This window comes from Cetorhinus maximus, chromosome 24 (genome assembly GCF_964194155.1).
Source record: "Cetorhinus maximus chromosome 24, sCetMax3.hap1.1, whole genome shotgun sequence".
Classification (NCBI taxonomy): Eukaryota; Metazoa; Chordata; class Chondrichthyes; order Lamniformes; family Cetorhinidae; genus Cetorhinus; species Cetorhinus maximus.
Window position 1 is genome coordinate 15,135,644 of NC_135902.1, and position 23,305 is coordinate 15,158,948.

The window sequence follows — 23,305 nt, forward strand, 5'->3', positions numbered from 1 at the left end:
TGATGAGAAAATTTTTCCTGTTGGCAGAGGGGTCAAGAACCAGAGTGCACAGATTTAGGTGAATGGCAAAAGAGTCAAAGACTATGTGAAGAAAGGGTTTTTTTATGCAGTGTGATTACATACTTGAGAGCATGGTGGAGGCAGATTCAATCACTGCTTTCAAACAGAAATTGGACAATTGTCCAAAGAGAAAAAATTTGCAGGGCTATGAGGAAAGGACGGGACTGGGGCCAGCTAACTGTATATCTCTTGCAGAGCCAGTGTGGACTCGATGGACCAAATGGCCTCCCATGCTGTAACCATTCTATAATACTGACACCTCCATTACTGAGCCTGACTGGCAGGGTTTTACAAAGAGGGATTGATGAACTGACTACAATGGGAGTGTGCATCCTTATCATAAAGTTTGATATTTAAAGTAATTTTAAAACAGACCTTTAGGATGATTGAAGAGAAGCACTAGTTTTTAATAACAATTCAGCTCAAGTTTAACATGCTTCTCTTTTTAATTAAGGTACAGATTTTTTTTTTGTTTTTCTTCACTATTTATAATGTACTTTTTCTAAAGCCTTTTTGCAATTTTTTCAGAGAATAATTGCATGTGAATACTTACATACAAGCATGTGAATTAGGACCAGGAGTAGGCCATTCGGCCCCTCAAGGCGGCTCCGCCATTCAATACGATCATGGCTGATCTGATTGTGGACTCAACTCCACATTCTGTCTACCCCTGGTAATCTTTGACTCCCTTGTTAGTCCAGAATATAACTACCTCCGCTTTAAAAATATTCATTGACCCTGCCCCCACCACTCTCTGGGGAAGAGAGTTCCAAAGGTTCATGACCCTGAGAGAAAAGTTTTCTTCTCATCTCCACCTTAAACGGGAGACCCCCTTATTTTTAAACTGTGTCCCCTAGTTCTAGTCTCTCCCACAAGGGGAAGTATCCTTTCAGCATCCACCCTGTCAAGTCCCCTCAGGATCTTATATGATTCACTAAGATCACCTTCCAATCTTTTAAACTCCAATGGATTCATGCCCAGCCTGTCCAACCTTTCTTTGTAAGATAACCCTCCACCATCTCAGGTATCAGTCAAGTGAACCTTCTCTGAACTTATAAATTCCTTAAACAAGGAGACCAAAACTGTACACAGTAATCTTGATGTGGTCCCACCAACACCCTGTAGAACTGTAGCTATACATTCCAACTTTTATATTCCATTCCCCTTGCAATAAACAACAATGTTTTGGCTTGTTGGTACACAAGTTCTGTACAAGTTTGGAAAAATGTGCTGTTCAGGTGGCCACGGTAACTTGCCAATGATCCCCTGGGTTTGACTGGGCCTGGAAGATTTCTGTGGTCTTGCCTACAATAAAAGGTGTTGCAATATTGGGCCATTGCCCTTTCTAAGGCTTCTGAAGTTCCATGATCAGTGCCACCAGGATATAGAAAATGCAAATAGCATACTAGCATGTAGAGTGATAACAAAAAAAAAATTATACAATCATTGTCCTTGTAAAAGACCCTAGTTAGGTCAGATTTGAAACGTTTTGAACCCTTCAGAGGGTGGATGTGAAGCCCCGGAAAAGGTTCAAATGAGTCACTAGTTTAAAACCCAATAGTTCTCACAAAAAACTTAGAGATCGGGTGTTTCTACTCTAGAGAGGGGAATTTATGAAGCATTTAAAATATTGAAGCGAGAAAACTGTACCTAATGTAGGCAGATTATTTTACGAGATTGGCTAGGGGAAACAAGGGACCATGCATATAAGAAAGGTAAACAAAGACCAAGTTAGATGTCAGGAGTTTTTCACTATGCAAAGGGAGGGTTATCAACTTGGAAAAGTTGCAGATCATTTAGCGAGTGCAGATTCAATGCACCAGTTCAGAAAAGAGCTGGATGAGTTCCAAGCTGTGGCTAACATCATGGAGTACAAAAGGTAAGTAGGATTTTGGTGATGTACCTCACAGTCTCTAGTCTCCTGAACCTGTTTTGATTGCCTTTGTGGTGGAGAGGAATTTAAGATTCCCTCCCCCTTGAATTGGTTTAGATCTTTTTGGTCTTTTGTGCTTAAGGAGATTACAGGATTGCTACTGAGAATGAACTCTTGGGTCACAATATTTAGTTGCATCATGATTGCTGCTGACAGGCTCAATTGACTGTCCGATCATGTTCTGTTATCCTTTAGTATGTTGTTAATTTGTTGCTCAATTCCTAGTTGGCCCTTTCTTAAACAGATCTCCAACTGACAAGACTGTACAATCAAGGAATTTATTTGTAAAAATTTTTTATGTTTGGCACTTGTGAGTGTATTTCGGTGTGATAAACATAACATGATAGATGGTGACATATTTTCATAACCCCTATTAAGCCTGCAACAAAACCTGGCAAAAGGGCAAATATGAAAGTAAGAATTACAAGCTTCCTCTGGCTCAGTAGGTAAGGACAGCAAAAGGTCCAAATCCAAGTTTAAGTTAGCTGATCTTAACTTGATGTACAAAAAAATAATGCAATAGTTGATCTCAAACCCTAGGAGTGGATTGTAGGTTGAGGGCTCTTTGCTGTCTGCCCCTCGTCGTTGAATGACTTGTCAGTAGTTGCTGTCTCAACTTGATATAAGAGAATAGCTTTCACTCAAAAGAGTGAAGGGTACCTGGTACCTATAATGTAACTCCAACAGAAATCGATGTCTATAGGAGAAAAGGATGGAAGAAAAATGGTAACAGAGAGAGAGAATATCCATCAGCAGCCTATCTGTTACCATCATTTCTTCAGCAAAACTATATAGCTATCTTAAGAGGAAATGTTTGACCTGATAACAAATCTCGCAGTGCAATAAGCATTCTTGTACAAATTGAAAGCTTTATGCTGTTGGGGGAAAAAGGCATACCCCATGGAAATTCTTTTAACTTGGAGAATTATTTTGATTGATGGGTCAGGAATGAATCCCTTTTTGTATTTCTTAATCAGTGATGAGGTAAATGTGCGTACATGTTGAATGCCCACTGAATCAAGACCCAGTGAAAAGAGATGAGTGAAGGTTGTTTTTGTGTCAAAGAAAGAGGCTTTTAAAAAATTCATTCATGGGATGTGTGCATCGCTGGCAAGGCCAGCATTTATTGTCCATCCCTAATTGCCCATGAGAAGGTGGTGGTGAGCTGCCTTCTTGAACCGCTGCAATCCATCTATGAAGGTACACCCACAGTGCTGTTAGGAAGGGAGTTCCAGGATTTTGACCCAGCGACGGTAAAGGAACGGTGATATGTTTCCAAGTCAGAATGGTGAGTGACTTGGAGGGAAACTTCCAGGTGGTAGTGTTCCCATGTGTCTGCTGCCCTCGTCCTTCTAGATGGTTGCGGTCGTGGGTTTGGAAGGTGCTGCCTAAGGAACATTGCATCTTGTAAATGGTACACACTGCTGTCACTGTGTGTTGGTGGTGGAGGGAGTGAATACTTGTGGATGTGGTGCCAATCAAGCGGGCTGCTTTGTCCTTGATGTTGAGCTTCTTGAGTGTTGTTGGAGCTGCACTCATCCAGGCAAGTGGAGAATATTCCATCATGTTCCCAATATGTGCCGTGTAGATGGTGGACAGGCTTTGGGAAGTCAGGAGGTGAGATACTTGCTGCAGTATTCCTAGCCTCTGACCTGCTCTTGTAGCTACTTGTGTGGCGTGAATGTTACTTGCCACTTTTGAGCCCAAGCCTGGATCTTGTCCAGGCCTTGCCACATTTGGACATGGACTGCTTCAGTATTTGAGGAGTCACGAATCGTGCTGAGCATTGCGCAGTCATTAGTGAACATCTCCACTTCTGACTGTTTGATGGAGGAAAGATCATTGATGAAGGAACTGAAGATGGTTGGGCCTAGGACACTACCCTGAGGAACTCCTGCAGTGATATACTGGAACTGAGACGATTGACCTCCAACAACCACAATTGCCTTCCTTTGTGCTAGGTATGACTCCGACCAGCAGAGAGCTTTCCCCCTCATTCCCATTGACTCCAGGTTTGCTAGGGCTCTTTGATGCCATACTTGGTCAAATGCTGTCTTGATGTCAAGAGCAGCCACGCTCACTTTCCCTCTGGAGTTCAGCTCTTTTGTCCATGTTTGAACCATCCAACTCCATCCCAACTACATACCACTGTGCGGCCACCTCAGCTGGGTCTGTCCTGCCAGTAGGATAGGACGTACCCAGGGATGGTGATGGCACCTGGGACATTATCTGTAATGTTTGATTCAATGAGTCTTAACTAGTCTGCGGGACAGCTGTCCCAATTTTGACACAAGCCCCCAGATGTTAGTAAGGAGGATGTTGCAGGTTTGGCAGGACTCGTCAAGACCCAATGAAAAGAGATGAGTGAATGTTTTAAAGAAAGAGGCTGAGAGTATGCTTAAAGATATAACCCACCCAAAAGCATCAGCCAGTTTTGGCTTTTATAAATCCTTTAGGCTTCACCCTCTTCATATGAAGATACACAAAATACCTTGGGAGAGATGGTGTAGTGGTAATATCACTCGACTATTAATCCAGAAGCCCAGGTTAGTGTACTGGGGACACGGGTTCAAATCTCACCACAGCAGTTTGTAGAATTTAAATTCAATTAATAAATCTGGAATATAAAGCTAGTCTCAGTCATGCTAACCATGACAATTATCATCAATTGTTGTAAAAACCCAGCTGGTTCAGTTGTCTTTCAGGGAAGGAAATCTGCCATCCTTACCCAGCCTGGCCTCTGACCCCAGATTCATAGTAATATGAAATAAAAATAGAAAATGCTGGAAAAACTCAGCAGGTCTGGCAGCATCTGTGGAGAGAGAAACAGTTAACATTTCGAGTCCGTATGACTCTTTGAAAAGTTGAAACGTTAGTTCTGTTTCTCTCTCCACAGATGCTGCCAGACCTGGGTTTTTCCAGCATTTTCTGTTTTTATTTCAGATTTCCAGCATCTGCAGCATTTTCCCTTTTATCCACAGTAATGTGGTTGACTCTTAACTGACCTCTGAAATGGCCTAGCAAGCCACTCAATTCCAAGCAATTAGGGATGGGCAACAAGTGCTGACCTTGCCAGCGACATCCACGTCTCATGAAAGAATAAAGAAAAAAGCAAACTGATCATTTTACTTGGAAATGTGGTTTAAAAATTAGGATAGACTTAAAAAGGACGTAGACTCATGAAAGGGCAGACAGGGGGCAGATTATTTTTTTATTCTTTCATGGGATGTGGGTGTCATTGCTAAGGCTAGCATTTGTTATGCATCCCTAATTGCCCTTGAAAAGGTGGCTAGCCTCCTTCTTGAACTGCTGCAAGTCTGTGTGATGTAGGTTTATCCACACTGCTGCTGGAAAGGAGTTTCAGGTATTTATCCTGCAACAGCGAAGGAAAGGCAATATAGTTCCAAATCAGGATGGTGTGTGGCTTGGAATTTGCAGGTGGTGATGGTGTTCCCATGCATCTGCTGCTCTTGTCCATCTTGGTGGTAGAGGTCACAAGTTTGGAAAGTGCTGTCAAAGGAGCCTTGGTGAGTTGCTGCAGTGCCACACTCATCCAGGCAAATGTAGAATGTTCCATTACACTCCTGACTTGTGTCTTGTAGATGGGGAGTCAGGTGTGTTACTCGCCTCAGAATTCCCAGCCTCTGACCTGCTCTTGTAGCCATAGTATTTATATGGCTGGTCTAATTAACTTTTTGGGCAATGGTAACCCCAGGGATGTTGACAGGGAATTCAGCGATGATGATGCCATTGAATGTCAAGGCAAGATGGTTAGATTCTCTCTTGTTGGAGATGGTCATTGTCTGCCACTTGTGTGGCGTGAATGTTATTTGCTACATATCAGTCCAAGCCTGAATATTGAAATTACGCAGAAGTTTGACGTGATGCATTTTGGTAGGAAGAATGAGGAGCAACAATATGAACTAAATGATATTTTAAAGTAGTGCAGGAACAGAGACAGCTGGGAGTGCACGTGCAGAAAGCTTTGAAGGTTGCAGGATGAGTTGAAAGGGCTGCTTTTTTCAACAAAAAAAGTGTATGGGGCCCTTGGCTTTATTCAGAGAGGAATAGAGTACAAAAAAGCAAGCAAGTTATGCTAAACCTTTATAATGACTTGTTCAGCCTCAGCTGGAGCATTATGTCCACTTTTGGGCATCACGCTTTAAAAAGGCTATCAAGACTTTGAAAAGAGCTCAAAAATGCTTACATGCATGGTTCCTGGGATGAGGGACTTAGTTATGTGGAGGGTGGGTGAAGCTGATTCTCCTTAAGAGTGGAAGAAATTTTATCAATGAGAAACTGTTGCTGGTGGAAAGAGGACACAGATTTGCGGTTCTGCTGAAGGGTCATGAGGACTCGAAACGTCAACTCTTCTCCGCCGATGCTGCCAGACCTGCTGAGTTTTTCCAGGTAATTCTGTTTTTGTTACAGATTTGGATGTATGGCTAAAGAACCAAAGGCGATATGAGGATTTTTCCCCCCCCCCATGGAATTGCTTGGAATGCACTGCCTGCAAGGATGGTGGAAGAAGATTCAATAGTAACATTCAAAAGAGAATTGGATAAATACTTGAAGAGAAAAAAATTACAGAGCTATGGGCAGAGAGTAGTTGGAGTAATTGATAACTCTAGCAAAGATCTGGCACAGGCACAATGGGCCACTTGGCCTCATTCTATGCTTGTGCTTTACAGTAGCTGGCCTTTGTTGCAGCTATATTTATACCTAAAGAAAAGGCCTTATTGTGCAAATAATAAAAGCAAAGTGCTGGAAATAATCAACAGGACAGGCAGCATCTGTGGAGAGAGAAACAAAGTTAATGTTTCAAGCTGAATTTGACTCTTCAGAACCTTTCAGCACTTGTTTTCATTCAGATTTCCAGCATCCATAGTATTTTGAGTTTATTCCATTGTTAAACTCTGCTCTTCCTCTCAGACAAAAGTGCAGGAATACTATGGAAACTCATTGGAGCTGAGCTATGGAAGATGTTTCTTTCTTGAATGTTTTGCTGTAAATAGCCTTGGCTTGAGTTAGACTACTTAACTGTTAATGTGGTCTCCAGCTCCATTTGATCACAAAACATCAAGTAACATAGTATTGTTTCTATCCCTGGGGCTTGATGCATCTGTATTTAATTAGCATTACTCATTTTTTTCTCCCTGACTTAAGTACTAATAACTCATTTTTGCTCCAATAATTCACAGTAAATGTATTGCTGAAAAAAGAGACATGTCTAAGCATTTTGTCTTGCACTCATCAGGACACTCAAGAATACCGATATAAGGGGAATACAACAATTTATACTGTATGTGAAGAGAGTGCTGATTGGTTGGCAAGTGGTGTTGTCATGGAGAATATACCAGTGATGGTGACTGACAGTTAACTGCCAAGCATTGTTTGAAATTTAAATCAAGCAGCTTGATCCTGATTGGTCAAGGCATTGTCCTGAGGAATGAGTCAGCAAATGGCTGTCACTTATTTTGATTAGCTGAAGCAGACACAATGTGTGTCCATGTTCTTTCTGTCTGCAAAGAACAGGGCTCTGTGTATTAATATATGTAGCTTCCAGTACATGCAAATGCACCACACTACGAGCCCGACTAACAACCTTAGATTGGTTGCCAGCGTAATTCTTAGCACACTGAGGATTATTTAACAAATATTGTCCAACCTTGGAATCACATCTAATGTTGGACATTGTGTTTTGAGCTTTGCAAACACGGGCTGGCTGGGTACCCTGCCTGTTGTGAATAGCAGCTGGGATAAGCTATTTGATTTGATCCACCAGTCTTTGGGACATATGGCATCACAGCACGTTATTCATTTGTGTGATAGGCAGAATGTCTTTTTGACTTGACAGCAGCATCCTGTTAGTGGTGAATACCACTTGTGTTGTTACTGCATAGCACAGCTAGCTTCCCACTTGTTGCTGTTCTGTACAAGTTCTGTACTACCAAACGACTAGCAAATGTAAAGATAGGCATTTTCTTGACCCTGTTTGGATCAAAAGAAAGGCACTGAAGTTAAGTTTTTTTAAACAATACTTAAGTATGTTCTCCCTCTAGCAATGTTTTCCCTGTGTCAAAAGTACCTGGTGTACCTCTGACCCAAAATTTAGTTACCAACATGCATGAAGGACTACAAGCAAGCATGTCATCGAGTTTTATTTCCCAGTGTTCTTCCCTTTTCTGAGATCATGGTGGAGAACAGTTGAGGCACTGAAGGGTCTCCAGGGCCAACAACTAAAAGAACACTTATCTGTGTGAGCCTAGGGAGTCTTCAGCATAGTTAACCACAGAGTGTATTATAACTGAACCTAATACTGTTGATCAAAAAAACTTTAAAAATCCACACTTACAATCTCTCCAGCAGAGATTATGGATAAGTGAGTATGTAGTCTATTCCTCATTGTAATTCAGTTTCTTTTTTTAATTAACTCTACCATGCCCAGGAACAAAGACCAATATTGGCCCCTTACCATCACCCTTTTTAAAGTGAGGCTTATTACTACTAGCAAGGTGTGTTAAATAATAGTGTTTATCAGTATTAGTAAGATTTATTACTATTGGTAAGGTTTATTAATATTATGTTTATTAGTATCGATAAAGATTTATTTGCCGAAATAATACTTATTAGAAGTGGCAAGGTTGTTAACAGAAAAAGGGAAGCAAATCAGCAGAGGCATTAGTGGAGTACAGACAGTGCAGGGTGGAGCTTAAGAAAGCAATTAGGAGAGCAAAGAGGGGATATGAGAAAGCTCTGACTGGTAAAAGTAGGCAAAATCCCAAGATGTTCTATAAGTGTATCAATGGGAAGAGGATAACCAGGGAAAGAGTAGGGTACATAAGGGACCAAGGGGGCAATCTATGGGTGGAGCCAGAGGAAACCGCTAGAGTGTTGAATGAATACTTCACGTCCATCTTCACCCAAGGGAATGAGGATGAAGGTAACGAACTCGGGGAGAGAGACTGCGAGGTTCTTAATCAAATTGATATAGGGAGTGACATTGGAGGTGTTGGCATGCTTAAAAGTGGACAAATCTCCAGGTCCAGATGATTTGTGTTCCAGACTGCTGAGGAAGGCCAGGGGGGAGATTACAGGGGCTCTGACCCAAATTTTTAATTCTTCTCTGGCCACGGGGGAGGTGCCAGAGGGCTGGAGAACAGCTAATGTGGTTCTGCTATTTAAGAAGGGTTGTAGGGATAAGCCAGGGAACTACAGGCCAGTGAGTCTCACGTCAGTGTTAGGGAAACTATTGGAGAAATTTCTGAAGGAGAGTATCTATCTCCACTTGGAGAGGCAAGGTTTGATCAGGGATAGTCAGCTTGGCTTTGTCGGAGGGAGGTCATGCCTAACAAATTTGATTGAATTTTTTGAGGAGGTGACCAGGTGTGTAGATGAGGGTAGTGCAGTTGATGTAGTTTATATGGATTTCAGCAAAGCCTTTGACAAGGTCCCACATGGGAGACTTATAAAGAAAGCAAATGCACATGGGATGCAGGGTAATTTGATAAGGTGGATTCAAAATTGGCTTAATTATAGGAGACAGAGGGTGATGACAGAAGGATGCTTTAGTGACTGGAAGCCAGTGTCCAGTGGTGTACCACATGGATCTGCTGGGTTCCCTATTATTTGTCATTTATATAAACGACATAGATGACTATGTGGGGGGTAGGATTAGTAAGTTTGCGGATGACACAAAGATTGGCCAGGTGGTTAACTGTGTGGTTTGAGTGTCTTGGGCTACAGGAAGATATAGACGGTATGGTCAAATGGGCAGATAAGTGGCAGATGGAATTTAACCCTGAAAAGTGTGAGGTGATACACTTTGGAAGGAGTAATTTGACAAGGAAGTATTCAATGAATGGCATGGCACTAGGAAGTTCTGAGGAACAAAGGGACCTTGGCGTGTGTGTCCATAGATCTCTGAAGGCGGAGGGGCACGATAGTGGGGTGGTGATAAAGGCATATGGGACACTTGCCTTTATCAATCGAGGCATAGATTACAAAAGGAGGGAGGTCGTGTTGGAGTTGTATAGAACCTTAGTGAGGCCACAGCTGGAGTACTGTGTGCAGTTCTGGTCACCACATTATAGGAAGGATGTGATTGCACCGGAGGGGGTGCAGAGGAGATTCACCAGGATGTTGCCTGGGATGAAACATTTAATTTATGAAGAGAGGTTGGATAGACTTGGGTTCTTTTTGTTGGAGCAGAGAAGACTGAGGGGCGACCTGATTGAGGTGTACAAGATTGAGGGGCATGGACAGGGTGGATAGAGAGCAGCTGTTCCCCTTAGTTGAAGGGTCAGTCACAAGGGGACATAAGTTCAAGGTGAGGGGCAGGAGGTTTAGGGGGGATGTGAGGAAAAACATTTTTACCCAGAGGGTGGTGATGGCCTGGAATGCACTACCTGGGATGGTGGTGGAGGCGGGTTGCCTCACATCCTTTAAAAGTACCTAGATGAGCACTTGGCACGTCATAACATTCAAGGCTATGGGCCAAAGGCCGAAGGGCCTCTTCTGCACTGTGATTCTGTGAAATGGCAGGGCTACTCCAACGTCTAGATTGTACATCGTGTGCTATGTGGGAACTCCAGGATGCTGCCTGTGTCCTGGATAACCATTTGTGCAGGAAGTGTCGCTGTAGCAGCTTGAGCTCTTGAGTTTTGGAACTTGAGCAGCAGCTAGCGTCACTGCAGTGCACCCTTGAGGTTGAGAGTTTCGTGGATAGTATGTTTATAGATGTGGTCACCCTACAGTTTGAGTATATAGGGAGAGAGGGAATGGACGTCTACCAAACAGTTGAGTAGAAACAGGCAGGTAGTACAGGCGTCCCCTGAGTCCATTCCATTCTGCAACCAGTATTCAGTCCTGAATACTGATGAGAGTAATGGTTCATTGGCAGCCAGAACCAAATCCATGGCACCATTGGTGGTTCAGCTGCACAGGGGGGTACAAGGAAGACTGGAAGAGCAATAGTGATAGGCGATTTGATAGTTATTGAAATTGATTGGCATTCCTGCAGCTGCAGATATGAATCCAGGATGGTGCGTTACCCTCCTGGTGCCAGGGTCAAGGATATCATTGTGTGGCTGCAGAGCATCCTGAGGGAGGAAGATGTATAGCCAGCACTCGTGGTCCAGATGGGTATAAAGGACATAAGCGGAAAGAGGGATGTGGTCCTGCAGTCTTAATTTGGGGAGCTATGTAGAAAATGATCAAGCAGGACTTCAAAAGTGGTAACCTCCGAATTACTCTCAGTACCATGCGTAAGTGAGTATAGAAATAGGGGGTAAAGCAGATGAATGCCTGGCTGGGAAGAAGGTGCAGGAGGGAGGCCTTTAGATTCTTGGAACATTGGGACTGGCTCTGGTGGAGATAGGACCTGTACAGGCCAAAAGGGTTACACCTAAATAGAACCGGGTCCAAGACCCTTGTGGGGCATTTTGCTAGCACTGTTGGGGAGGGCTTAAACTAACTTGGCAGGGGTGTGGCAATCAGGAGGAATATCAGAGGAATACCAAGGTGCACAGAATACCCAGATCTCTCTGCTCTTGCACACCCTTCAGAATTGTAGCCTTTATTTTATATTGTCACTCTGTGCTCTTCCTACCAAAATGAATGATTTCATATTTCTCTGCATTAAATTTCATCTGCCAACTGTCTGCCCATTTCACCAACTTGTCTATGTCCTTTTGAAGTTCTACATTATCTTCCTCATAGTTCACATTTGCTTCCAAGTTTGGTATCATCTTTGAAATTGTGCCCTGTGCACCAAGTTCTATGATGTTCTGACCAAAGCGGAGACCTGGCTCGAAGGGCAGGATTGGGTGTTAAATATTCTTGGCTACAAGGTGTTCAGGAAGGATAGGTAAAGAAGGGAAGGAGGCTGGGTGGTGGTATTGATTAAGGAGAGCATTGCTGTGCTGGCAAAAGAGGATGCCCCAGAGTGGTCAAGGATGGAATCGATTTGGCTAGAGTTACATTGCCCATTGTAATCTAAAAGTCACCAACTTGTGGGAAAGATGTAGAGGAATAAATTTGCAAGGAAATTAGTGTGTTTCAAGAACTATACAGTATTTATAATGGGAGACTCGATTATCTGAATATAGACAGGGATAGTAATAGTGTAAAGGTCAGTGAGGAGCAAGGGATCCTAAAGTGTGTTCTGGAAAATTTTCAACAGTATGTTTCCGGTCAGAGAAGAAAGGCACTGCTAGACATGGTTTATTTCTGTTTGTTCAAAACCTGTGGAATCTTGTGGTAGCAAACATCTTGAATCTCTAATTTTGTCTACATTAATCAAAATGTTATTGGTTCCTATCCCTTACCGGATCTTACCAAAACCTGGGGTCTGGTCTAGGATCATAATATCACTTTTGCTTTTTTTGCCAATTACTTCAAATCTGTGCCCTCTCGTTTTCAATAACTTTCATAATTGGGAACAGTTTCTCCCTATGTACTCTATCCAGACCCCTCATGAATTTGAATACCTCTATTATATGTCCACTGTGTTCTTTTCTCCAAGGAAAATAGTCCTAACTTCTCCAGTCTATCTTCATAACCGAAGTTCCTCATCCCTGGGAGTGATTCTTTTCTGCACTCTTTCCAATGGCTTCACGTCTTTCCTAAAGTCTGGTGCCCAGAACTAGATGCAATATTCCAGCTGAGGCCAAACTTGTCTCTTATACAAGTTCAACATAATCTCCTTGCTCTTGTATTTTATGCCCTTATTAATAAAGCTTTGGATGCTGCATGCTTTATTAACTGTTCTCCGTACCTGTCCTGTCACCTTCAATGATTTATGCGCTCCAATTTAGACTGCCTCAGTAACTGCGCACCTCCTAGGGTTTCAATCTCGTCTCCTGAGACTGCACTCTCCTGGATTTCCCAGTCTACCCTCGACTACTGGCACATTTCAGTTCTTTAATAGCTGGCTAGCTTCACTGGGCAGGCATTGCCCCTGGATTTCACCAAGCCTCAAACTCCCCAGCAACACCAAGCTGTAAATGGCCCTGAGTTTCTTTGGAGTCCTAACACTTTTCAGCATGGAGCCACTGTCCTTCTGTTGCCTGCTCAGCTCCTCAGGACTTCTCCTGCGCCCTAACTGCACAGAGCTGTTAAACAGCTCCTGGGACTTCTGAGCCCCAACTACGCAGAGCCAACTAACAGCTGCACTTTTGCTGCCTGGAGCCTGCTAACAGCGGTACCTTTTCAGTATGGCTTTTTCCCCTGCTGCAAAACACTCACTCCCCAAGCAAACACACAGTTAAATTGAAACCCTAGAACTTTTTACACTCCACCCACCTTCATGACGATGTAGCCTTCCAGGGCTCATTAAATCTTTTAAATTAATTGTAGTTTTAACTCCCAAAACAACTCTCTGGACTGCATTTCTTTGCAAGCAGCGTGGACACCTCATCTCCAATTCTCCAGCTAAGTTAGCCCACCTCCTGTTTTATAATCTTGCCTTTATAGCTGTTAACCCCTTAAGTCAATATGGCCTCAAACTTTTAAGTATAATTGTCTTCCAGCTGCTTTAATTGTATTCATCATATTTTCTACAGCTAAACTTTAATCTTTCCAGAACTAAAATTCACCTCTAAAATATTACTATGAGCTATGAACTAGGTATTTATAACAATATGCAAGAAAACATTTTCATGCAGCGAGTGATTGGGGTGAATGGTTGCACTACCCGAGACTGTGGTGGAGGCAAATTCAAATGAAGCAGCCAAAAGGGAATTGGACTGTTAGCTGAAAAGAAAGAATGTGCAGAGTTACGGGGAGAGAGTGGGCGAATGGCGGGGAAGGCGGGAGAATGGTGCAAAGGGAATTGCTCATTCGGAGAGCCGGTGCAGACACGATGGGTCGGATGGGCTCCTACTGCTCCGTAACAATTCTGTGATTCTGACTCTGTGTATAGATTTGTCTCGTTGACATGGAGCTTGATTGGACCTGGGGCATTCCTGCAATGTATGGCTTTGCATTCAACCGCACAGTACATTTGCGAATTGAGCAATCAAGTGGCTGATTTATTTTAGCTAATTTTTTCAGGGTGGTGTCAGATCCTACAAAATTCAGTATCTATTGGGTATTGGTACAATTTTAGCTGTGCCTAAATTTGAAATCTTCAGGTTCTCATCCCAGATTTAAAAAACAGTCCAGTTAGAAGTGACTCTTGAGATGCACCATGACATGAGCTGAATGATCATCTCTGCAACCCACAATGGGTCAAGGTAGCTTTTCATTTTCCTTGGAAGATTTTATTGCAATAATAGAGAAAAATATATGATATCTTGCACTATATGGTGAGGGAAGAATATTTAAAGTGCTCATCTCTCTGCAGCAGGACCTCCTTTTAAAAAAAAACCTTTTTATTCATGCACATTCTTCTGATCCAACTTTGTTTTTTTTGGAGATGCTGATTTAGTAGAAACAGTCAATTTCTGAAACTTAAGAACTTCACAGTTTGAAAGGGAAAAGAAATATCCATCGCATGACCTTTTTCAGGTTATCCTGAAGCACGTTTTGTTGCTAGTTTATTTCTGTACAGCGTGCACACTTGTGTTCAAAATTCCATTGTGGTCTGCTAGGAAGTTTAGGGGGAATGACATAATGATGTAAACCTATCAAGTCACAATATCTTGCAATTAGTAATTATTTTTGTAAAGCATGTGTGCACTCTTCAATGATTAATTTTATATCACTTAACTAGGCAAGTTTACCAAAGAAACTGATTTTCTGCAAGTCTGCCAGCTGTTCCTGGAGTTAATTATATTTATTTGCCAGGTATCGCCTCAATATATACTGCCACATGAGATGACCTTTGACCTTATTGAGCAGTAAAATCACCCAGTTTTCATGCCAAATGCTGTTTTAAGGGGTTATTACAAACCATTGAACTTTAATTTGGTAGCTTACTTGTTTATCTGCTTGACCACAATGGGACCTGCAGATCACAAAAGGTTAATCTTAGACACAAGTATACAGTGAGCTGTTTATGGCTAAAACTTTAATGATTCTTAGCATTTCCCCTCTTCATGATTGTCAAGTGCATGGTAACTAAATTAAGCTAAAGGAAGCATTTGGTTTGTATAAGTTAGCAGGCCAAAAGTGCTCATTAATGTGACCTTCAAACAGTTCAGCTGCCATTAAACAATGTTCCAGATGGTTATGCAGCAGGCAGCAACAATTTAAATTTTCAGAAGGTCACAAGTATCATTTTTGCAAGGTCCAAGTGTTTTATAGGTTGAGTTTGCTCTTTACTGTCCACTGGGGTTACTTCTGATTATTATTATTTCCTATGTGGATGAAGGCTGAGTTACATTGCCAAGTTCTCACACAAGTGTGTCTCCTGCTACCCCTCCCCTCAAAAAAAGAAGTAAGCATGCAGTCCACAATGGGGCTTGCGGCATCAAAGAAGAGAGATTACTGGTCCAAAATTATAGTGCAGGGATGTGATTTTTTTTTATATAAGGGATCATCTTTCTGGATAACTTTATGAACTTGCTGCTCCCCTTTTCCCCACAGAAGACAGTAAATCTGAATTGAAAATGGAGCCTAAAATTCTTCTAAAGAGTGAAGATGATTCTTCCTATATTATGTAACCCAGGTTTTAATACATTCAGCTGGACTGAACTGGGTTGATCAGGAATGGGCTGTAATGAAATTTTTTAAGAACTCTTTCATTTTTTTATCATGAATGGGTATCTAGATTGCTGCATTGTAACTTGTAATTTTTCCCTCTAGGGAATGAAAAAGGAATCTAACAGAGAGCAGCGTTTTCATTCTTCTGCTGCACCTCCTCTTCGGCGCGCAAAATCCCTTGACAGAAGAACCACTGAATCCATAATGACGGTAAAGCTGTTGTCTTCATAACATTGCTGTTGTTTGTAATTGTTATAAATATAGTCACATTTATTCCATAAATAATAACCAGAAATCTGACTAAAACTTCCTCAATGCATTAGAGTTTATCCAGTTAGCAGTTGAGAAATGCAGACCGCAAAGCACTCTGATACCAATCATGTACTGCATAGAGTTAACTAACGTTAGCTTGAATAATTGTAGGCATTCAATATAATTGGTTACAGTGTCCCTGGATTGAAGAGTGGAAAAATCATTCAAAGTCCCATGCTATCTACTGACCTCTTTCAGGAAAGTGTGCATGTGTGGATCTCTGAGGACGAAATCTAGATTGGCTATGATCCCAATATGTTTGAATATTCTGATGCATATGAGCAACAGCCATTTGAATAAGGTGCTGGACGATAGCCAGGGTCTTTGAATCCTTACTTCTACAAGAAGGTTTGTATCTACAGGAGGGGAGAAAATTGGTAAACTTGAAAAAAAATGTTTTGAATGACCACTGCAATGGGTTTTAAATATTCTACCAAGTCCACATAATATTTCAATAATATATGCTATTGGCTAGGTAGCATCCCTTCATTTTCAAAACATGTTGGCCAAATTTATTGTGAAAAGAAACCCCAAATGCCTTGAATAGCAAACACCTGATGATGATTGAAAACACATTTCCACAGTTCAATTTCTAACCTTCCAAATGCAAACAGGACAAGGAATGAGGTAATAACTGGCCAAGTGGTTGGTAGAGTGCATCTTTTTTATTCTTTCATGGGATGTGGGTGTCGCAGGTGAGGCCAGCATTTGTTGCCCATCCCTATTTCCCTTTAAATTGAATAGCTTGCTGCACCACTTCAAAGGGCAGTTAAAAGTCAACCACATTGCTGTGGGTCTGGAGACACATGTTGGCCAGATCGAGTAAGGATGGTGTTTTTCTCTGGTTTTTTTTCTCCAGTTTAAAATAGATTAAGCTAAGGAATGGTAAGGTTTCTAGTTTTTATTTAAAGTACATAAATAATTTAACATTTTTACTGTATTTAACTTAAAGTAAGGGGTTATTTTTCAACTAGAGACATGGCAGGGCAGCTCAGTCCCGTGTTATGTACCGCTTGCAACACGTGGGAAGTCCTAGATGCTCCTTGCGCTCTGACCAACCACGTGTGCAGGAAGTGCCACCAGCTGCAGCTACTTGAGCTCCAAGTTTCGTAGCTTGAGCGGCATCTGGAAGCACTGAGGTGCATCTGCGAGGCTGAGAGTTTCCTGAATAGCACGTTTTTGGATGTGGTCACCCCACAGCTTACGGAAGTGCAGACAGAGAGGGAATGGGTGACCACATCAGTCAGAAGAAAAGTGTCAGGCAGGTAGTCAGGAAATCTCCAGGGTGCATCTCGTTCGAGAACCGTTTCTCTGTGTTGGAAAACTGAGAGTGACGGTTCCTTTGGGGAGTGCAGCCACGCTTATGGCACTGTGAGTAGCTCAGCTGCACGAGGGGGAGGAAAAAGAGGGGCAGAGCAATCGTGGTGGGAGACTCGATAGTAAGGGGAACAGACAGGCGTTTCTGCGGCCGTAGACGTGACTCCAGGATGATGTGTTGCCTCCCTGGTGCCAGGGTCAAGGATGTCACTGAACGGCTGCAGGGCACTCTAAAATGGGAGGGTAAACGACAGCGATCGTGGTACATATTGGGACCAACGACAGAGGCAGAAAGAGGGATGAGGTCCTGCAAGTAGAATTTAGGGAGCTAGGAAACGGATTTAAAAAACAGGACCTCCAAAGGTAGCAATCTCTGGATTACTTCCACGCACTAGCGAGTATAGAAATAGGAGGTTAGTCCAGATGAATGCGTGGCTGGAGAGATGGTGCAGGAGGGAGGGCTTTAGATTCCTGGGACATTGGGACTGTTTCTGGGAGCAGTGGAATCTGTACAAGGTGGACGGGTTGCACCTGAACCGGAATGGGACCAACATCCTTGTGGGGAGGTTTGCTAGTGCTTTTGGGGAGGATTTAAACTAACTTGGCAGGGGGATGGGATCCTGAGAGGAGGTTCAGGGAGAGATGCACAGCCAAAATTAGAAGAGAGAGCAAGTGAGTCTGGAAGGCATAGAAATTATAGGCCAGTTAAGGCACAAGGAGCTTGCAAGGTTGGATGATATTTTAATGCAAGGAGTCTGATGAGTAAGGCAGAGAAGTTGAGGGCACAAATTAACACATGGAAGTATGATGTCATTGCTGTCACAAAGACATGGTTGAGAGAGGGACAGGATTGGCAGCTCAATATTCCAGGATATAAGGTCTTCAGGCGAGACAGGGAGGTAAAAGAGAAGAGGGTATTGCAATATTGATCAAGGAATAAATTACAGCAGTAAGGAGGGATGACATCTTAGAAGGCTCCTCAAATGAAGCCATATGGGTAAAACTTAAAACCAAAAAAGGAGTAATCACATTGCTGGGAGTGTACTATAGGCCCCCACACAGTCAGAGAAATAGAAGAGCAGATATGTAGGCAAATTTCAGAGAAGTGTAAAAATAATAGGGTAGTAATAGGGATTTCAACTTCCCCAACATTAACTGGGTTAGTCATAGTGTGATAGGTTTGGAGGGAATGGAATTCTTAAAATGCATCCAGGAGAGCTTTTTAAGCCAGTATGTAGAAGGTCCTGCAAGAAAGGGGGTGGTCCTGGACTTAATTTTAGGGAATGAAGCCGGGCAAGTGGTAGAGGTATCAGTGGGGTATCAGAGGTATCATTTTGCAGATAGTGATCATAACTCCGATAGATTCAAGGTTATTATGGAAAAGGACAAAGATGGGCCAGAAATCAGAGTTCTAAATTGGGGGAAGGCTGATTTTAATAAGATCAGATATGATTTGGCCAGAGTGGACTGGGAGCAGCTACTTTTAGGTAAATCTGTGTCAGAGCCGTGGGACTCATTCAAGAAGGAAATAGGGAGAGTACAGGGCCAACAAAGTCCAGTAAAGATAAAGGATGGGGCCAACAAATGCAGGGAACCCTGGATGTCGAGGGATATACAGAATTGGATAAAGAGAAAAAGGGAGGCTTATGGCAGATACCGAGGGCTCAAAACAGCGGAAGCCCGAGAGGACGATATAATGTGTAGGGGGAACTTAAAAAGGAAATTAGAAGAGCAAAAAGGGGGCATAAAAAAAACATTGGCAGGTAAAATAATGGAAAATCCAAAGTTATTTTACAAGTACATTAAGAGTAAGAGGATAACTAGGGAAAGGGTAGGGTCCATTAAGGACCGTAGTGGTAATTTGTGTGTGGAGTGGGAAGATGTAGGTAGGGTTCTAAATGAATACTTTGTGTCGGTGTTCACAAGTGAAAGGGACAACGTGGGTATGGAAATCGGGCAGAAGGACTGTGATATAATTGAAGAAATTAGCATAGAAAGGGAGGAGGTTCTAAGTGGCCTGGCAGGCTTCAAAGTAGATAAATCTCCAGGCCTGGATGAAACATATCCGAGGCTGTTGAGTGAGCCAAGGGCGGAGATAGCAGGTGTGCTTGCAATAATTTTCAATACCTCTCTGGCCACAGGAGAGGTGCCAGAAGACTGGAGGACAGCCAATGTACCGTTATTCAAGAAGGGAGGAAGGGATAAACCAGGGAACTACAGGCCAGTCAGTCTAACCTCCGTGGTGGGGAAACTATTGGAAGCAATTCTGAAGGACAGAATTAATCTACACTTGGGGAGGCAGGGATTAATCAAGGACAGTCAGCATGGTTTTGTTAAGGGGAGGTCATGTCTGACCAATTTGATTGAATTTTTTGAAGAGGTGACCAGGTGTATTTGACATAGTCTACTTGGAATTTAGCAAGGCTTTTGATAAGGTCCCGCATGGGAGACTGATAACGAAGGTAAGAGCCCATGGGATCCAAGGCAATTTGGCAAATTGGATCCAGAATTGGCTGAGTGGCAGAAAACAGAGGATGATGGTTGAGGGGTGTTTTTGTCACTGGGTGCCTGTGTCCAGTGGGGTTCCACAGGGATCGGTGTTGGGCCCCTTGCTGTTTGTGGCATATAAAAACGATTTAGATTTGAATGTATAGGAGGGTTGATCAGTAAGTTCGCAGATGACACGAAAATTGGTGGGGTGGTAAATAGTGAGGAGGATAGCCGTAGATTACAGGAGGATATAGATGGGCTAGTCAGATGGGCTGATCAGTGGCAAATGGAATTTAATCTGGATAAGTGTGAAGTGATGCACTTGGGCAGGACAAATAAGGCATGGGAATAACACAATGAATGGCAGGACCCTGGGAAGCACCGAGGATCAAAGGGTCCTTGGTGTTCATGTCCACTGGTCCCATAAGGTAGCGAGACAGGTAGATAAGGTGGTTAAGAAGGCATATGGGATACTTGCCTTTATTTGCTGAGGCGCAGAATATAAGAGCAGGGAGATTATGCTGGAACTGTATAAAACGCTGGTTAGACCACAGCTAGAGTATTGCGTGCAGTTCTAGAATCTGCATTATAGGAAGGATGTGATTGCACTGGAGAGAGTGCAGCGGAGATTTACCAGGATGTTGCCTGGGCTGGAGAGTTTTAGTTATGAGGAGAGACTGGCTAGATTGGGGTTATTTCCCCTGGAGCAGAGGGATTGAGGGGTGACATAATTGAGGTGTATAAACTTATGACGGGCATAGATAGGGTAGACAGGAATGAAGTTTTCCCCTTGGTAGATGGATCAATAACCATGGGGCATAGATTTAAGGTAAGGGGCAGGAGGTTTAGAGGGAATGTGAGGAAGAATTTTTTCACCCAGAGGGTGGTGGGAATCTGGAACTCACTGCCTGAAAGGGTGGTAGAGGCAGATACCCTCAAAACATTTAAGTAGTATATGGATGGGCACTTGTGATGCCATGGCGTACAAGGCTATGCACCTAGTGCTGGAAAATGGGATTAGAATAGTTAGGAACTTGTTTGTCTGGCACAGACTCAGTGGGCTGAAAGGCCTTTTTCTATGCTGTCGACCTCTATGACACTATGACTGCATTGAATGGTGGAGCAGGCTCAAGGGATTGAATGATCTACTCCTGCTCCTATTTATGTTCTTATCTTTTCTCCCCTTTTCCTTTCATTGCCCTGGTCCCAGTCTGCATGGCTGAGATTTTACATCCAGTGGGCGAGGTAAATTCTGTCCTTTTGAATGCATGTTCTACGTGTGCATGTCTGTATATGTAAACAAAACTAAATATGAATGAAAAAGTTGTAGTTCTCTACAATGAACTGGCATTTTGCCCTGTGCCTGTATTGAAACTTACCAATCTATGGCCTTAAGTTTTACTATGTTAAAGACACTATATAAATGCAATTTGCAGTGTTTCATTGTTGATCAGGCCAGTACTTTCAAATTCAGTCAGAAACTGAACTTTTTTGTAATAACGAGTCCTCTTGTGTTTGTGTGGAACTATAAATGAATTATTAAGGAACTTTCCAGTGTATCCAGAACAATAAATGCTAGATGATTGGTAAAATGGGCCCAAGTTATTCAAGACATTTATTTGACCTTTTACATTTGAAAGGTTGTACCTTTAGTACCTGTAGTTTGAAATTAAGAAATAAAAGTTTGTTTTGTTAATTGTTAAAACCACTTTTTGAACTCTGGACATTCCACTTTAGAAATCAATGCATTAGCGGAAGTTTAAGCAGAAAGTTTCATGAATTTAACACTTTAGTACTTACCAAAAGGTGCATAGAATGAAACTGGTTTTCATTGCAGAAAGGAATACTGAGAGGAGATATGACCTAGATAATTTAAACATACGAAAGGGATAGATAATGTACAGGGAAGCAGATTATTTAACTTGGACTCTGATTTGAATATGAATTCAAAATTAATAGATTTCAAGAAGACTGGTTTAATTAGACTGTTTTGCCTGAAGGGTGGGATGTGTAACATCAACAGCAGCTAATGTTACTCAATTACTTTAAAAATAACCTGGATAAATATTTGTTCATGAATAAAGTTAAAAGGATAAATATGAATTAATTTAATACTATTGAGATGCAGTAGCGCTTGGTCTGTGATTATATAAATTCTATCTGTGAAATTTAATTAGCTTTAATTAGTTAGCATTGAACAAAGCATATTATGTTAAATTAATTGCCCTGAAGTTTTGCAAGGTTACCTTTGAGAGGCCATGAAAGATAGAAAATTTTACATTTATAATCTCTCATCAAATGTCAATGATGTAATGAAGTACTCCACAACCAAATAATTGCTTTTGAAGTGCAGTTATTGTTATGTAGGCAAATTTGGGAGCCAGGTTATACACAGCAAGCTCTCAAACAGTAACTAAGATGAATGGTGATTGAGGGAGGAATATTGTACAGGACACAGAGCTCCCTGCTCCTCTTTGCTTGCCTTGGAAACTTTGACATTCACATGACCAGGTAGACAAAAAATCTCAAACACCAAAGCAGCAACTTCAACAATGCATTATAATGGTACTGTATCCAAAGATCAATGTAAGTTATGCACTGAAATCTGGGAGTGCTTTTTGAACACTGAACTTTGACTCCAAAGCAAGAATGCTATTAATTGAGCCATGCTTGACAGTTTTAACTGAAATTATTCACCTTGCTCAGGCGATCAAATATGGGAAAGTTGGTGATCAGGTAAATTATCCACTATATGGAATTAATTAAGGGATTGTGTTTTCTAATTTTCACCTATTTTCTTTTAGCCGGATCTCCTGAATTTTAAGAAAGGATGGATGGTAAAACTTGATGAAATGGGCCAGGTAAGAGAACAGCTGTTTATATTATAGATTTTTTCCTCATTGCTAAATCTGCTAAGGCCAGAGGCTGGAAGGCCTGAACAGATCTGTCAAGTTTACTTTGGTGGTGTCACAGTTTAGGTAAGCCCACATATTCGATGCAGACAAATACATGGTGAATATCAAAGCAGCTTCCTTTTTAAATTCATAACGTCTTTTGAAACAGTGAGGTAACTAAAATGTAAAGTTTTCACACCTTGTTAGGCAATAGAATGACAGTTATAACACCCTTTAGGAACTTACTGCTTTTCGTACATCACCAAATGCTAGACCACAATCAACGGGAATTCTTTATCAGCTAATTTGTGGCCTATTTCATGCAAAAACTGCCTCAGGCCCACCATATTAATCAAACCCTATTTAAATCCTAATAATTTGAAACAATTTAAAAATAAGACAAACTCTTTTCTTTGTAATGGCTGATTAATTACTGAGCGACAAGGGAAGGTAGCCTCCTGTGTTACTTATTGCAAGAATTATTTGATTTTTTTCAAAAAATGCTAGAAAAGTGGTATTTGTTTTTTGTTCCTCCATTTTGTGTTGTACTCTCCTGAAATTATTGATTCCTTGCAGCATTAGGGCTATGATGACAATGACTACCCTTCTGTGCATTTTCCAATTGGCCCAATATTTATATGAGTGAGTGCTG

At 41.9% G+C, this 23,305-nt stretch overlaps 1 protein-coding gene across 4 annotated transcripts in view; it reads left to right on the forward strand.

The window, feature by feature from the left end:
* LOC144699655 (myosin phosphatase Rho-interacting protein-like) overlaps positions 1-23,305 on the forward strand; it is a 407,667-nt gene that overhangs the window by 274,840 nt on the left and 109,522 nt on the right. For all 4 annotated transcript variants that reach the window (XM_078570766.1, XM_078570764.1, XM_078570768.1 and 1 more), the window contains exons 9-10: positions 15,743-15,850; positions 22,564-22,620. In XM_078570766.1, the coding sequence (XP_078426892.1) occupies positions 15,743-15,850; positions 22,564-22,620 (165 nt within the window). The remainder of the gene's footprint in view (positions 1-15,742; positions 15,851-22,563; positions 22,621-23,305) is intronic.